The following is a 16,575-nucleotide window of genomic DNA, read 5'->3' on the forward strand; positions in this document are numbered from 1 at the left end:
ATTCATGTACCAGGACACAACACCCCTCTGTACCTCAGAGCTCTGCAGTTTCTCCCCATTTAGATAACATGCTGCTTTTCTATTCTTCCTGCTAAGGTGGGCAAGTTCACATTTTCCTATATTATGCTTCATCTGCCAAATTTTTTGCCACTCAATTAACCTATCCATGTCCCTTTGCAGGATCCTTATGTCCTCTTCACAACTTACTTTCCTATCTATCTTTATGTCATCTGCAAATTTAGTAACCAGACATTCATTCGGTCCCTTCATCCAAGTCATTGATATAAATTGTAAATAATGGCGGCCCCAGCACTGATTCAGTGACACCCCACTCGTCACATCTTGCCAACCTGAAAATGACCCATGTATGCCTACTGTTTCCTGTTAACTAGCCAATCCTCTATCTATGCTAATGTGTTAGCCCCTACACCATGAGCTCTTATTTTGTGTAATGACCTTGATTTGGCACCTTGTCAAAAGCCTTCTGGAAATCTAAGGATCCACAGGTTTCCCTTTATCCAAATTGCTTGTTACTCCCTCAATGAACTCCAATAAGTTAGGCAAACATGATTTTTCTTTCGCAAGACCATATTGACTTTGCCTGATTGTATTGATATTTTTTAAATGACCCACTATAACCTCCTTCATAACAGATTCCAGCATTTTACCTATGACTGATGTTAAGCTAACTGGCTAGTAGTTTCTTACTTTTGGTCTCCCTCCCTTTCTTGAATAGAGGAGTCACATTCGCTATTTTCCAATCTGGGACCTAAGGAATTTTAGAAAATTAGAGAAATTAAGAAAATAAAAAGGATTATTAAATGTACTTGGCTATCAAAACACTGGCTCTTTGAGTCAATGGATATGGAATTCATTTTGTGCAGAATCCCACTTCAATATGCCCATTGTCAAATATTTTAAAGGAGTATACTGAGTGAATGTTTGCAGAATCACTGAATTGTTACAGTACAAAAGGTGCCATTTGGCCATTGTGCCTGTACCGGCTCTCCGAATGAGCAATTCACTTAATGCCATTCTCCTGCCTACTCCCCATAACCCTGCACATTTTCAGATAACAGTCTAATTCCCTTTTGAATTCTTTGATTGAACCTGCCTCCACCACATACTCAAGCAGTGCACTGTGTTCCAGACCTTAACTATTGGCTGCATGAGAACATTTTATCTCATATCGCTTTTGCTTCTTTTGCCAATTACTTTAAGTCCGTGCCCTTACATTCTTGATCCTTTCATGAGTGGAAATAGTTTCTCTTCATCTACTCTGTCCAGACCCCTCATGATTTTGAATACCTCTATCAAATCTCCTCTGTCTTCTATTCTCAGTCCTATCTTCTCCGGTCTGTTTTTATACCTGAAGTTCCTCATCCCTGGAACCGTTCTCGTGAATCTTTTCTGCACTCTCCCCAGTGTTACTCACAATAAGTGCTTGCCATGAAGAATGAGTCCAAAACTCGTCTTTTACTTAAAGCTGATTTATTGTCAAATCAGCTCTTCAGTGCTACAGACTTACGGCAGCCCTTTTCACACAAGAGTGTTCCAGTTGTATCTATTTATACTGTTTTGATGGGATATATGTTTTCCCATTTCCTCATTATAACATAAGACCCCCTTCCAATACATTTAGTAATTTCTTGGAGCAGGCATTTCTTTTTGTAAAGCAGTCTGACAGTGGTGACTTGTGTCAACCCATCATATCTTAAGAGATCTCTCTTTTCTCTAACACTTATGCTAGCTGGGTCTATTCTTAGCATTTTTTCAGCGACACTTTTCATTGAATTAACATTATCCCAAAGAGACTGGTTGTCAACATAACATTCTATGGTCAAACTTTTCTCACATTGCCCCTTGTAGAACATTTCTATCAGTATATTGGTAAAGTAAACCCCAATGTCTATTGCTTCTACTAACACCAGTGTTTCAGCAGCTAAGATGCTTTTCACTACCTATTTTATTTTCTTGGCCTCCCAAGCCAGCAGGCAACATTTATCATTCTTTCCTACCAAGAATATGATAAACCCTGCTGTGCTTGAATATCTATCTGGAAGATTGGCATGTGAAGTATCGCTAAGAGTGACCAACCTCATATCTTCTGGTTCACCCAAAGCTGGAAACTTGAGTGTGCATTTCTCTGAATTTAATTTCTTTAATATTTTATTTGCTTTCAGAACTTCCTCAACTGTAGCATGTTTTATCATAGTACTCAGCTCCAATACGTCTTAACTAGCATCAGGTCTAGCCTGAGTGGACAACTGGTTCAACTGCCCAATCAAACTTCTCAATTGTTCCGTTTCTTCCTTGGAAGCAGGATCCTCTTTGTGAGGATCTAACCTGATTTATTGGGATATGATTACATTTTCTAGATAAGATTGTTGGTTCACTGTCACTCCTGACTTGCTCTGCTTAATGTCTCAACCTATGTATTTAAAGGCCCCTGAAGCCTAACTGCCAACCTGGAATTTCTTCTTTTATCTTCTCGATTACTCATTGCTCAAATTCTACAGAGCCTCCCCACAGGAAAGAAACATGCATGATAAAGATTTCCTGATAGTTTTTCCTCATGGTACCATTGGAACATTGCAGGGTTTGCCTTTAACTGAATGCAACTTGTTTTCAATAGGACAGACCTCATGGAGAAATACCATACTCTTGACGCATCATTCAATCCATAAACACGCTTGGTCAATTTCCACAGCTTTCCTTCTACATCGCCAGCTTCTTTAGGTGGTTTCAAAAAAAACTTCTCTTTAAAACTTCTCCCCCTGCAAAAACGCAGCCTTTATATCAATAGATATGCACTCCCAGGAATATGATGCTGAAATAGCTAAAAAAAAATCTTCAAACTCACTTTCCCTGCAGTAGGCGAATTCACCTTGACATCACTTTTCTTCAAAGCCTCAGGCTACTAGTCATGCTTTAGCCCTGTACGTGCCGTCTGGAAGTACCTTTTCTGTACAGATCCACATGTGAGTTAAGGCTGGCTGTCCCCTGTCAGGTATTTCAGTGTATACCCCAAATTCCTTCCAACTCTTTCTGTTTGGCTTCCTTTATCAGTTTATTTTCCAATTTATTAGCAGCCACTCAAACCTCTCTAGTCATAAGGACTTCTACTTCTATTGACATTCCTAGCTTGCTCTGTAGTCCTTGTTCTTGGCAAACCACGACCTTTACTCACATTCCGCTCTTTCTGGACTACAACTGTATGATCTTTCCTGCATGCGAACAGAATCCCGTACGCAAGTCCGTGATTTTTTCTGGGGTCACGACCACTTTCTGGTCCACTGTCAGAACTCAAACAGCGCTTTCTGGGCTTCCACATCTTTACCTTGGTTTGCCAATCCATGGGTCTTGGTTCTTGTTTCTTGTCCTTCACCCTGCACATTTAGCCAATGTTTGTATTTACCAGTGGCCTTTCCTGCTCTCCCTATGATGGTGGCATCCCTCCACACATTTGCCCCTTCTGGCATGTATGTTACCTTTGTTCCTACTTTGGGTAGTTGCCCTATTGGACGAATAGCCTTATCCTGTAACTTGGTGTTACTTTGCTCATTGTCACTTGACCCTTTATCTGCAGTAGTCTGCTCATAACTGCTCAAAGTGTGTGCATGTGAAGTGCACGGTGCCTCTTTGGTTTCTATGTCCTGTTCAGAACCTGTAAAGGTATAGTCAGTGCCAATTAACCTTGAAGAATGTACCCTAACAGTTTGATTGCACAATTACTACTTTTCCATCACTCCCTATCACCTTGCCAGGTTTTCTCCACTCTTTCCAGCTGCCTTTTGTAATATACCATGTATCCTTACCTAAGCCTTTTTCCCTCTGGTCTTATGCGGTGCCATAGGGCTCACCAAATTTTCTCCGAAACCTCAACTTTAATTAAAGCTTTTCTGCCTGCATGCAAAGCATTCAGATGAACAGAAAAAGTGCAGCTAATGCCAGTCTCTTCTAGAGCAATGGGAGCATCTGATAGCACGGAAGGCAACTTCAGATTTTTTCCTTATACCAACTGGTATGGACTGTATCCCCCAACCATTTGCAAAGACCTCATTGCATGCACTGCCCATGCCAGTACAGTTTGCGATTTGCAATCTGGTTGATAAGCCAATATTTTATTTAACATGTCGTCTGTCACCGCATGGTTTCTCTCACAAAGACCATTACTAAACGGGCTCTCAGCTGCAGTGTGCATAACTATGATGTTCAAATTTTCATGCATATCTTGAAATTCCTCATTGGCGAATTCCCCACCATTATCTGTCAGGAATTTCATTGGTGTTCCTAATCCTGTTACCACCCATTTCTCCATGACCTTGTCGACAATGGTCCGTTTGTCCTTAGTATTTATTACAGTGGACAGGCTAAATCTGGTTGCCATATCTATGAAGTGTGGCAAATAAATACCCCTATTCTTGTCCCAAACTTTTAAATCCATTGCCACTCTGTCATTAAATTCCCTGGCTAGTGACAAGCTCACAACAAGATGCAGTGGCATCTGGTGATATTTAATGCAAATTTCACACTGAGCAGTGATTTGCTCAATAAGGTCATCATATCCTTTATCAACCACTCCAGCATCTTGCAGTAGAGTTGAGTTTCTGTGGCTCCGGATGTGCAAACTGTCTATGTAACTTCCAAATGATCATCATTTTGTCCACCAAATTCTTATTCCCAGAAGTTAACAAAACTTCATGAACCTTTTGATGAGAAATATCTGGCTTCCTTAGTGGCAGGCAGTAATGGCCTGACCGAGTAAAATGTAGATCCATGTTTTTTTCTGAACACAACCACTCTGATTCTTCATGTTTAGCGTCATCTGAGCCTTTTTCATCGCAGATCGACTCAACAATAGCGGAGATCGACTCAACAATAGCGGTATCTTGCTAGAAACCACATCTGTACTGGTGAACAGACTGGTCCCTGCTATCTTGCAAGGGAGGACTACCCTTTTGGAAGATGTTAATGTGTTATCTTCAGACCTGAAGCACGTAGAGCTTTCATATTCCTTGATCTTCCGCCAGTGTTTATCATTGAGAAACCCCAGGCAGCAGTTAAGCCAGTCCAGCCCACACACCATAGAAGTGCAGCCACTGTCCAGAACTGCACAGTTGAAGGAATCGACAATCAAGATACTCATCACTGGATTCAAACTTTCAGTGACCAACACAATTCCATCATGGCAGTCACCATCATCATTTTCAGCCTCAGAAGAATCAGTCTTGAGTTACTTCAAAAACACGATTCTTTCGCTATGGGCAATTAATTGCGGAATGATACTGAGAATCACACCAATTAACCATTCCCCGTGCATTTTTCAGATTCAAATGCCTGTGGTCACCGTCCAAACCCGCTTTTTGTCTGGACTCTCAAATTGACTGGTTATGACCATTTCCAGACCACCTGTCAGTAACCTAGTCTTAGTACTGGAATCTTCATCTAATATTTGGCCGATTTCAAAATTCAGTCACTGTAGAATCTTTTATCCTTTGTTTCACGGCATAGTTGTTCGTATTTGCTAAGAAAGTAGCTGGGAATGACTGCTTTCCCAGAATTTCTTTTTAGGGCAGCAGCCATTTGGCCGAGGAGAGAGTCTTTCCCGTAGTATTGAACCCCGTCAATACTAAAAGTCTATCAACATGAGGGATACGTGCACAATCAAGTAACTTAAACGCCAATACAGACTCTGGGATTTCAAGTTCAAATCTCTTCAATCTTTTATACCATTTATCAAAATCCATAATATATTCTTCCATGGACTGATCATCTGTTTTCTTAAATCTATCAAAGGTTGACCATGCTTCGTAAGCTTCCAATAAATCATCTTTTTTGTAAAGCTTATCCAAAAACTGTAACAGAAGGTCCAATCCCTTTTCATGATCCAAATCATCGACGTTCTATTATGAAAATACTTCACTCCTAATCTTACTTTTGGCTGGTAATGATAACACCAAAGCCGTACCTTGCTCCTGTCAGGGTAGGAAGTAACCCAGGTCCACATCTCAACTTCAGCCTTCCATCGTGGATATGGTTCAAAATCAGAAAAGCATTGGTGGATAGCCAAAGCTTGTGATTTTGCACCATCCTTCCACCATTCCATCACTTAAATTGTCAGCAGCAGTTCGCTTCTTTTCCCTCAGCGGATTGAAACAAAAAACGTTATATATAGCAATCAATCACCAAAGTTTCAAGTTACCATGTTACTGCTACCATGTTACTCACAATTAGTGCTTGTCATGGAAGAATGAATCCAAATACATTGACACCCAATGCCTTCAAATCCTTCCTAAAATGCGGCGCCCAGAACTAGATGCGATACTCCAGCTGAGGCCAAATTAATACCTTATCCAAGTTCAACATAACATCCTTGTTCTTGTACTCTAAGCCCTATTAATAAAGCCTAGGATACTGTATGCTTTATGAACTGCTCTCTCAACCTGACCTGCCGTCTTCAATGACTTAGGCACATATACACCCAGGTCCCTCTGCTCCTGTATCCCCTTTCGAGCTGTATTCTTTATATTGTCTCTCCATGTTCTTCCTGACAAAATGAATCACTTCACATTTCTCTGCATTGAACTTGACCTGTCTGGTCATTCCACCAACTTGTCTTTGTTCTATTGAAGTTCTACACTATCCTCCTCACTGTTCATAATGCTTCCAAGTTTCATATCATTTGCAAATTTTGAAATTGTGCCCTGTACACCAAGGTCTAGGTCATTAATATATATCAGGAAAAGCAAGGATCCCAACACTGATACCTGGGGAACTCCACTGCAAACCTCCCTTCAGCCCCCAAAAAATCCATTAACCACGACTCTGTTTACTGTCACTCAACCAATTTCATATCCTTGTTGCTACTGTCCTTTTTATTCCATGAGTTGTAACTTTGCTCACAAGTCTGTTGTGCATCCCTATATCAAATGCCTTTTGAAAGTCCATGTAAACCTCATCAACCTTCTGTTACCTCTTGAAAAAGCTCCAAGTTAATTAAACATGATTTTCCCTTAACAAATCCATGCTGGCTTTCTTTAATTAACCCGCATTTGTCCATGTGTCCATTAATTTTGTTCCAAATTATTGTTTCTAGAAGTATCCTCACCACCAGAGTTAAACTGACTGACCTGTATTTGCTGGGCTTAACTTTACACCCTTTTTTGATCAAGGCTGTAATGTTTGCAATTCTCTAGTCCTCTGTCACTATACCTGAGTCTAAGAAAGACTGGGAAATTATGGCCAGTGTCTCTGCAATTACCACTCTCCCTTCCTTCAGTATCCTTGGATAAATCTCGTCCATTCCCAGTGCCTTATCAACTTTACGTACAGATAGCCTATCCAATACCTCTTCCTTATCAATTTTAAACCATTCTAGTGTCTGAATTACCTCCTTTCATCGTGGCCTGGGTAGCATCTTCATTGGTTAAGACAGATGCAAAATATTAATGCCTCAGCCATGCTCTTTGCCTCCATACCTAAATCCCTTTTTGGTCCCTAGTTGGCCCTACTCCTCCTTTACCATCTTTATCTATTTATATGCATATAGAAGACTTTGGGATCCTCTTTTATGTTGGCTGCCAGTCTCTTTTCATACACTCTCTTTGCTTCTATTATTTGCTTTTTCACCTCCCCTCAGCCTTCTATTTTCAGCCTGGTTCTCATTTGTATTTTCTACCTGATGTATGTCATAAGCACATTTTTTTTCTTCTTTATCTTAATTTTTATTTCTTTTGTCATCCAAGAACCTCTGGATTTGTTTGCCCTACCTTTCCCTTTCCAGGGAATATACCTTGACTGTGCCCAAACTATCTCCTCTTTGAAGGTAGCCCATTGTTCAGCTGCCATTTTTCTTGCTAACCTTTGACTCCAATTTATTTGGCGCAGATCCGTTCCTACTCCACTGAAGCTAGCTTTCCTCCAGTTAATTATTCTTACTCTGGATTGTTCTTTGTCCTTTTCCATAGCCAGCCTAAACCTTATGGTACAATGATCACTGTCCTCTAAATGTTCTACTAATGACCAATTGATCCACTTGGCCCACCTCATTTCCAAGAACCAGGTCCAGCAGTGCCTCCTTTCTCGGAAACGTACTGCTGTAGAAAATTTTCCTGAACACACTCTAGGAACTCTTGCCACCCCTTGCTCTTTCCACCACTACTATCCCAGTCTATATTTGGATAATGAAAACCTCCCATCATAAATACTCTATACTACCTGCACCTCTCTAATTTCTTTGCAGATTTGTTCCTCTACATCCTTCTCACTGTTTGGTGGCCTTTCAACTACACCAAGCAATGTAAACGCACCTTTTTTGTTCTTTAGCTCTGGACAAATACATCCTGCCCTTCAGCCCACTGGGACGTTATCTTTCTCCAGCTCAGTAATGCTCTCCATAATGAATACTGGCACGTCTCCCCCTCTCCTTTCCTGTCTTCCCTGAACACCTTGTATCCAGGAATATTTAACACCCAGTCCTGCCCTACATTTTATTAAGATGATTGTTCCTTGTGGGATAATGTACACTCTACAAAAAGTGAGTAAGAAAAGGTTATTGATTGACTTTGCTGGTTTGATACAAATGCTAAAGATAAAGGAGATCTCTAAAATTAAATGGGTGTGAAAGAGCCGTAAGTGGAATATCGAAAGCAGATGAAATCTTTCTTCACACTTACATTTTTAAAAATTTCAATACTTGCAGTAACTGATATTGGAATATACTTCAGAAGATAAAACTGGTACTTTAGAGTTGATTTCTTTCGAAAGCAGATTGTTGGCTTAACAGAACACAAAGTTAACTTGCAAATTGCTTTATTTTAAAATAAGTTTGTTTTCTCCATGTGCCAGTTTTGTTTCTGCACAGACAGTTGGGCAGCTAAACCTGTGCAGTTCCTAATGTCTGAAAGACACGGAACGCAGATGAAAGTGCAAGAGGATGATATGTCAAGCGGAGACTTGGGTGATGGCCTCTGCAGGAAACCTGGCGGAATTTATGAACAGAAGCGAGGTTCAATTGCTGAGACCACAAGATCAAGACAAGGATCAGATGCTGATGACTGTATTGCTAGTAGAAGTGTAAAAGAGGATGAAAAGAATGGGATTACGTTTTCTCATTGGACAAAATATGGCAACCTCTACAATTCATTCCATAAACGGACAACTTCTGATGGGACTAGTACTAGCAGGTGGTCGAACAGTAGTGGTAAACTTCATGTTTTTTTTAGTATTATGACTGCTTGCAATGTGCACAACTATGAAGATTAGGTTTGATAAATTGTGAAACTTTAATGTCTGTCTCAAAAGTTTTAAATACCTGTAATATATTTTGAATGAAAGCATAGAACTTTAGACATAGTGATCAAAATGTTTTTAAATCTCACTGATTCTTAGCTTGGTTGAAAAATCTGGCTAGGTAGTTATTTGTGCTCCTTAACTTAAATGCAATAGTTCGACATCCCGAACATTTTACAGGGTGATGTCACTTGTTCTAAAGATTAGAGTAAAATTTAATGACATTGAGGGATGGGCCGTTGGGTACAAAGGGGTGAAAAGCACATTTATGTACATGTGAACAATTTAGGGATAATGGTGGATAAACCCTTGAAGCAATGCAATGCTTTCCTAAGGTAAGAAATGCAATTTGCATTAACAAAAAGACAGAATCCAAATCAGAGTTTGCCCTTTTTTTTTTAAAGATTGCAAAGGAGATTGATGATTATCCAACTGAATTGTTCAATATAGCATTGGGTGAAAATTTAGGAGTAAGAAAGAAACCGAGCAGAACTTTTTCACTCAAAGAGCAATATTCGTAAGATAAGTTATCAAGGAACCCTACCGAAGCAGAAATTTTCAATGGGTTTGAGTGCCAATTGGGCTTGTGGCGAGCAATGGGATTGATGGATGGACGGCAAGAAGATGAAGTAATTTCCTTTTTAAAAAAAAGGACAGGACTCTTGGACCTAATGACCTTATTTCTAAACCAGCCCAACATGATTCTTCTTCATCTCACATACCCAGGATTTTCCCTAGTAAATTATTTCACAATTCTATTAAATGTTGGGTTTAAAACAAGCTCATTTTGTCTTCCCTTCTAGTACCTTGTTTTTACTTTGTATCCCCTAGGGCTGAATTTTTCCCCCTTCGGGGGGTTGTGCGGGGGCGGGTGTGCGCCATCATTTTATGTGGATGGGCCAATTAAAGCTGTGCACTCCCTGTGCGGGTGGGGGGGATTCCCTGAGTTGGGGCCTGCGCTCTTTCGCGCAGAACTCTCCCTGAGAAAGCTCCGTGAGGCGCCTCAGGGAGATTAGTTTAAGCTCTGAAAAATGTAATAAAGGTTTAAAAAAAAAAAAAAAATTTAAGGACATGTCCCCTCATGTCCTTAAAACTGCCACATGAGCTGGGACATGTCCATTAATTTTTTCAAAAAATGTTATTTAATTAATGAACCCTTCATGAAACCTTATCCCACTCGTGGATGAGGTTTCATGAAAAATGCGAAGGCCGCCTGGGCTCTTCGCCTGCCTGCCAACCTTCAGGTTGGCTGGGCAGCGTTCTTAACAGCTTTAATTACTTTGCTAATGGCCTTAATAACAAACTGTGAAAGACCAACCAAAACATGTAGAAATAACTCTTCCTTTTATTGATGGATTTGAAAAATCGCCTGACAAATAATAAAAGAATTAACAGCCTTGCATTTATATTGCACCTTTCACAGCCTGAGGAAGCCCAAACTGTTCTAATGTAGGAAATGCAGCAGCCAATTTGCACACATCTGGAAACAGAAATTAAAGAAATGACAAATCACCTGTTTTTAGACGTTGAGGGATAAACATTGGCCAGGACAGTATTGCGTATTGAGCTAAAGTTGAGTGCTTTTTTGCTTTAAATAATGCAATGCGATGTATTAAGTTTCTGAAACATAAATTGTCCCTGCAGGCTCACAAGTTGAAATGTCAAATGAAGAGCTGAAACTGAGGCTTCAGAAAGTTGTGGAGGTAATTTATTTCAGTTGAGAATGTTTGTATTTTGAACAAATTAACTGTTTATTTTAAAACACTTTTGGGTTCTTCTAAGTAACAAGCTGTAAGCATGAAAGCAAACTCATAAAATGTAATGAAGATGAGAGACTGTAAGTGAAATTAATGCTTCCAAAAATTAGACATTTTGAACCAGTTTAAAAAATATTAACTTGTTCTTTTTTTACTCTATTCATGTTTAATAAAATATAAAAACAAAGTGAGAAAAATCAACTGTACTCGTGAAGTGCTTGCTTAGAAGTTTCTTGTTGATGAAAATCTGATCTAAAATGATCTACATTGTAAAGTTCCCCTGAGGCCAGATTAGTATTTCTAATTAAACAGATAGTGATGTGAAGATGATCCTCCTCGATTTACCTCATACTGTTGTCATTTCTTAGTTTAACACATGAGGAAACCATATCGATGCTTTATAATTGCCAAATGTGAAAAAATACCAGTTTTTCCAGTGACACGTATCTTATGTTATGAACAGTTACATTGATGGGGGTCATTGCACAAAAGTAATGATTCTGTATTTCTCTGAAAGCGTAAGTTCACATATACATCTCATCATAATATAATGCATGTTCTATTGCGACGTGAATAGTGGTGCATAACGCTTTCCTCAATGGCTATGGTGGAGGATAATTAAACAACTAACTGGAGGGGGAGGCTCTACAGATATCTCCATCCTCATTGATGGGGGAGCACATCAGTGCAAAAGACAAGGCTGAAGCATTTGCAACAATCTTCAGCCAGAAGTGCCAAGTGATTGATCCATCTCAACTTCTTCCTAAGATCCACAGCTTGACAGATGCCAGTCCTCAGTCAATTTGATTCACTCCACATGGTGTCAAGAAATGACTGAAAGCACTGGATACTGCAAAAGCTATGGGCATGATAACATTCTGGCAATAGTACCGAAGACTTCTGCTCCAGAACTAGCCATGCCCCTAGCCAAGCTGTTCCAGTACAGCTACAACACTGGCATCGACCTGGGAATGTGGAAAATTGCCCAGGTATGTCCTATCCACAAAAGGCAAGACGATTCTAACCCGGACAACTACCACTCCATCATTATCCTCTTGATGGTCAGCAAAGCGATGGAAGGGGTCTTCGACAGTGCTATCAAGCGGCACTTAGCAATAACCTCTTCACTGATTCTTAGCTTGGGTTCTGCCAGCACCAGCCAGCTCCTGACCTCGTTACAGTCTTAGTCCAAAAATGGACAGAAGAGCTTAACTCAAGAGCTGAGGTGAGAGTAATTACCTTTGACATCAAGGCAGCATTTGACCGAGCTTGGCATCAAGCAGCTCCAGCAAACTGAAGTGAATGGGAATAGGGGGAACTCTCCAGTGGTTGCAGTCATACCTAGCACAAATGAAGATGGTTGTGAATGTTGGAGGTCAGTAATCTCAGTCCCGGGTCTTCGCTACAGGAATTCCTCAGGTTAGTGTCCTAGGCCCAACCATCTTCAGCTGCTTCATCAATGACCTTCCCTGCATAAGGTCAGAAGTGGGGATGTTCGCTGATGGTTGTGCAGTGTTCAGCACCACTCGTGACTCCTCAGATACTGAAGCATTATGTGCCCATATGCAGCAAGACCTGGATAACATCCAGGTTTAGGCTGATAAGTGGCAAGTAACATTTGCGCCACACAGGTGCCAGGCAATGATCATCTCCAACAAGAGAGAATCCCGTCATCTTCCCATGACATTCAATGGCATTACCATCACTGAATCCCCCACTATCAACATCCTGGGGGGGGTCACCATTGACCAGAAACTGAACTAGACCAGCAATATAAATACTGTGGCTATAAGAGCAGGACAGAGGCTGGGAATTCTGCAGAGAATAACTCACCTGTTCATTTCACAAAGCCTGTCCACTATCTGCAGGCACAAATGAGGAGTATGATGAAATACTCTCCACTTGCCTGGATGAATGCAACTCCAACACTCAAGAAGCTTGACACCATCCAGGACAAAGCAGCCCACTTGATTGACACGCCCAGCCACCACCTTCAATATCCACCACCGACACACAGTGGCAGCAGTGTGTACCATCTACATGATGCACTGCAGTAACTCACCAAGCCTTCTTTGACAGCACCTTCACCACCTAGAAGGACAAGAGAAGGACAAGAGTGCAGATGCATGGGAACACCACCACCTAGAAGTTCCCCTCCAAGCCTCACACCAACCTGACTTGAAAATATATCGCCATTCCTTCACTGTTGCTGGGTCAAAATCCTGGTACTCCCTTCCTAACAGCATTGTGGGTGTACCTACACCACATGGACTGCAGTGGTTCAAGGAGGCAGCTCACCATCACCTTCTCAAGGGTAATTAGGGATGGGCAATAAAAATGCTGGCCTAGCCAATGGCTCTCATGTCCCATTAAAGAATAAACAAAAACACACATTAATATGGATCAATCTAAAAAGAGTTAATGAAGCACCAGTCCAGTTTTTGATAACTTGGTTTCAAGTGCAACTTTAAGTATTCCAAGAACTGTAATTTTGTGATTAATTTGAGTTTCTTTTATTGTGCAGGAAGCAGAATTTCTACGATGTGAGCTTGAAGTAACGCAACAGCAACTTGAGGGGAAATATGAAGCATTAAAAATACTACAGAGCATGGTGAGTTCCATGCTAATGTTATTAATCTCAAAAACACCGTACTCAAATGTTTTTTTAAGGGCTTTCACTGACTAGTCAGACCTCATGCAGTGGAAGGGAAAACTTAACATGACTGTATAGTCCTCTTACACCTACAACTGATAGCTTGGCATTAGTGAAAATCTGACTTTCATTCAAGTGAATAGTTTGGTTGCTAAATTTTGTTAGAAACTATTTTAAAGCATTTATGTGTTGCAGTAAGTTTGATTCCTAGATTTATGATAGAAGAGAAAAAATTAAAGATTTCTATAATTTTAAAATTCTTTTGCAGGATGTGGGCGTCGCTGGCTAAGCCAGCATTTATTGCTCATCCCTAATTCCCTTTGAGAAGGTGGTGGTGAGCTGCCGCCTTGAACCGCTACAGCCTATGTGGTGTAGGTACACCGACAGTACTGTTAGGGAGGGAGTTCCATTGAATAACTACTTTTTTGAAGCAGACTATTGAGGCTTCAATGGTGACTATCCTTAACTATCACTGACTGCATTGCACAGAAAGTTGGGAGTTCCTGACTATGTATCATATGTTGAACAAGAACCAGTGACGGAATGGCAATACATATCCAAATTGGGATGGTGCATAAATTAGAAGGGAACTTTGGAATGATGTTTCCTTGACATTCTTTGCACCCTTCCTTCTCAATGGCAGGGAAATGCGTGCTATTGAAGTAAGATTGGTAGTGCATCCTGTAGACAGCACATACTGTGACCATAGTGTTCAGGTTTTTAGGAAATTAATATTGAGTTTAAGGGCAACAGCAAAGCAAACTTCTCTGCATTGAAGCTTGTCGAGCTTGTGTTTTTTTTAAAAATTCTTTCATGGGATGTGGGCACCACTGGCTCGGCCAGCATTTTTATTGGCCATCCTTAATTGCCCTTGAAAAGGTGGTGGTGAGCCACCTTCTTGAACAGCTGCAGTCCATGTGGTGTAGGAACACCCACAGAGCTGTTCAGGGGGGAAAGATCCAGGATTGAGGCTGCACCCATCCAGGCACGAATATTAATCACACTCCTGATGAAAGCTGGTGGAGAGGCTTTGAGGAGTCAGGAGCCGACCCACTCAGCACAGAATACCTAGCTGCTTCTCTGCTCTTTTACAACATCGATATAGCTGCTCCAGTTGATATTTTTTTTGTCAGTGGCAACCCCAAGATATTTATGGGGAATCTGCGATGGTGGTACCATTAAAATTCATTGTAAGGTGACTGGGATTCTCTTGTTCAGAATGGTCATTAACTTTGTGTGTCATGAATGGTGATGTTTGCCAACCCAAGCTTGATGTATGCAGTTTCTGTATTGGCGAGCATGGGCTGTTTACCTGTCAGAGAAATTGTAGTGGATGAATGTTTAGAAATTTCTAAGCAATCTTGAAATCACCTTTCACCTCTTTAAATTGATCACATTGTCAAGTTCCTGAATTGAAATGCTCGGAAATGCATTGCTATAAAGGTGAACCAGGCTAATATTTTTATTTTCTGCTTGGTGAAAGAATTATTGCGTGTTCTGTACTACTACAATGATACCCTGGCCGGGTTCCCATTTTTCATCCTGCATAAACTTAAACTCATCCAAACTCTGTAGATTGTGTCCTAACTAGCAGTACATCCCATTCACCCATCGCTTCTGCACTGACTGATTTACGTTAGCTCCTGGTCTGGCAACCCATTGATTCTAAACAACTTCTCTGTTTTCAAATCCTTTCATTGCCTCCCTATCTCAGTAACTTCCTCCAAGGCCTCTGTGCACCTCCAATTCTGGCATTTTATGCATCCGTGATTTTAACTGCTCCACTGTTGACAGCCATGCCTTGAACTGTCTGAGCCCAAATTCCAACTCTAAACCTTTGCACCTATGTGTCTGTCCCTCCTCCTTAATATCTACCTCTTTGACCATGTTTTGGTCAGCTATCCTGATATCTCCTTATGTGGCTCAGTGTCAAATTTTACTTGCTAACGCTCTTGTGAATCGCCCTTTGTTTTACAATGTTGAAGGTGCTATATACAGGTAAATTGTTGCCCACGTTTTTTCTTTAAATACTGTAATGATGATAAATACCCTAACGGTATTTTAGTGTGCAGTCTAAGATGTTAGCAAAATTTGATTAAACATGAGCTGTACCCTTATTGAGAATTTAAAAACCTGTATAGCTTCCCTATGCCCCGTGGAATTAAGCTTCCTGTGCTATTGAGTTATGCAGACAAAGGCCCCAGGTTTAATCTAGGATGTACTGAGCAAGTTCCTCCCACTTGGAGTAGCTTTGGGGTGCTGCAATGAACCTATGTGCCGTTAAGAAAAGGGAGAAAAATTAGTGATCTGGTAACCCCGATTTGTATTGTGATCGTGTAACGGGGATACCAGAGGATTCGGCTATGATGAACATAGAAACATAGAAAATAGGAGCAGGAGTAGGTCATTCCCTCTTTGAGCCTGCTGCGCCATTCAATGTGATCATGGCTGATCCTCTATCTCAAAGCCATACCCTCACTCTCTCCCCATACCCCTTGACACCTTTATAGCCTAGAAATCTATCTATTTCCTTAAATATATTCAGTGACTTGGCCTCCACAGCCTTCTGTGGTAGAGAATTCCACAGGCTTACCACCCTCTGAGTGAAGAAGTTTCTCCTCATCTCAGTCTTAAATGGTCTACCTCATATCCTGGGACTGTGACCCCTTGTTCTAGACCCCCCCAGCCAGAGGAAATATCATCCCTGCATCCAGTCTGTCCATCCCTGTCAGAATTTTATATGTTTCAATGAGATCTCCTCTCATTCTTCTAAACTCTGGTGAATGCTGCCTAGTCAGCCCAATCTCTCCTCAGACGACAATCCTGCCATCCTAGGAATCAGTATGGTGAACCTTTGCTGCACTGCCTCTA

The 16,575-nt window shown here is 40.9% G+C and overlaps 1 protein-coding gene across 6 annotated transcripts in view; it reads left to right on the top strand.

The window, feature by feature from the left end:
- The window catches only part of ccdc125 (coiled-coil domain containing 125), a 57,471-nt gene that overhangs the window by 7,922 nt on the left and 32,974 nt on the right, over positions 1-16,575 (top strand). For 5 of the 6 annotated variants that reach the window (XM_078564354.1, XM_078564345.1, XM_078564363.1 and 2 more), the window contains exons 2-4: positions 8,851-9,205; positions 10,939-10,997; positions 13,576-13,662. In XM_078564354.1, coding sequence (XP_078420480.1) covers positions 8,899-9,205; positions 10,939-10,997; positions 13,576-13,662 — 453 coding nt within the window. In that variant the 5' untranslated portion in view covers positions 8,851-8,898. Of the gene's footprint in view, positions 1-8,850; positions 9,206-10,938; positions 10,998-13,575; positions 13,663-16,575 lie in introns of those variants that run through there. The other variant, XM_078564381.1, reaches the window with a different exon arrangement.

The sequence above is a fragment of the Cetorhinus maximus genome, chromosome 2 (genome assembly GCF_964194155.1).
Source record: "Cetorhinus maximus chromosome 2, sCetMax3.hap1.1, whole genome shotgun sequence".
Lineage (NCBI taxonomy): Eukaryota > Metazoa > Chordata > Chondrichthyes > Lamniformes > Cetorhinidae > Cetorhinus > Cetorhinus maximus.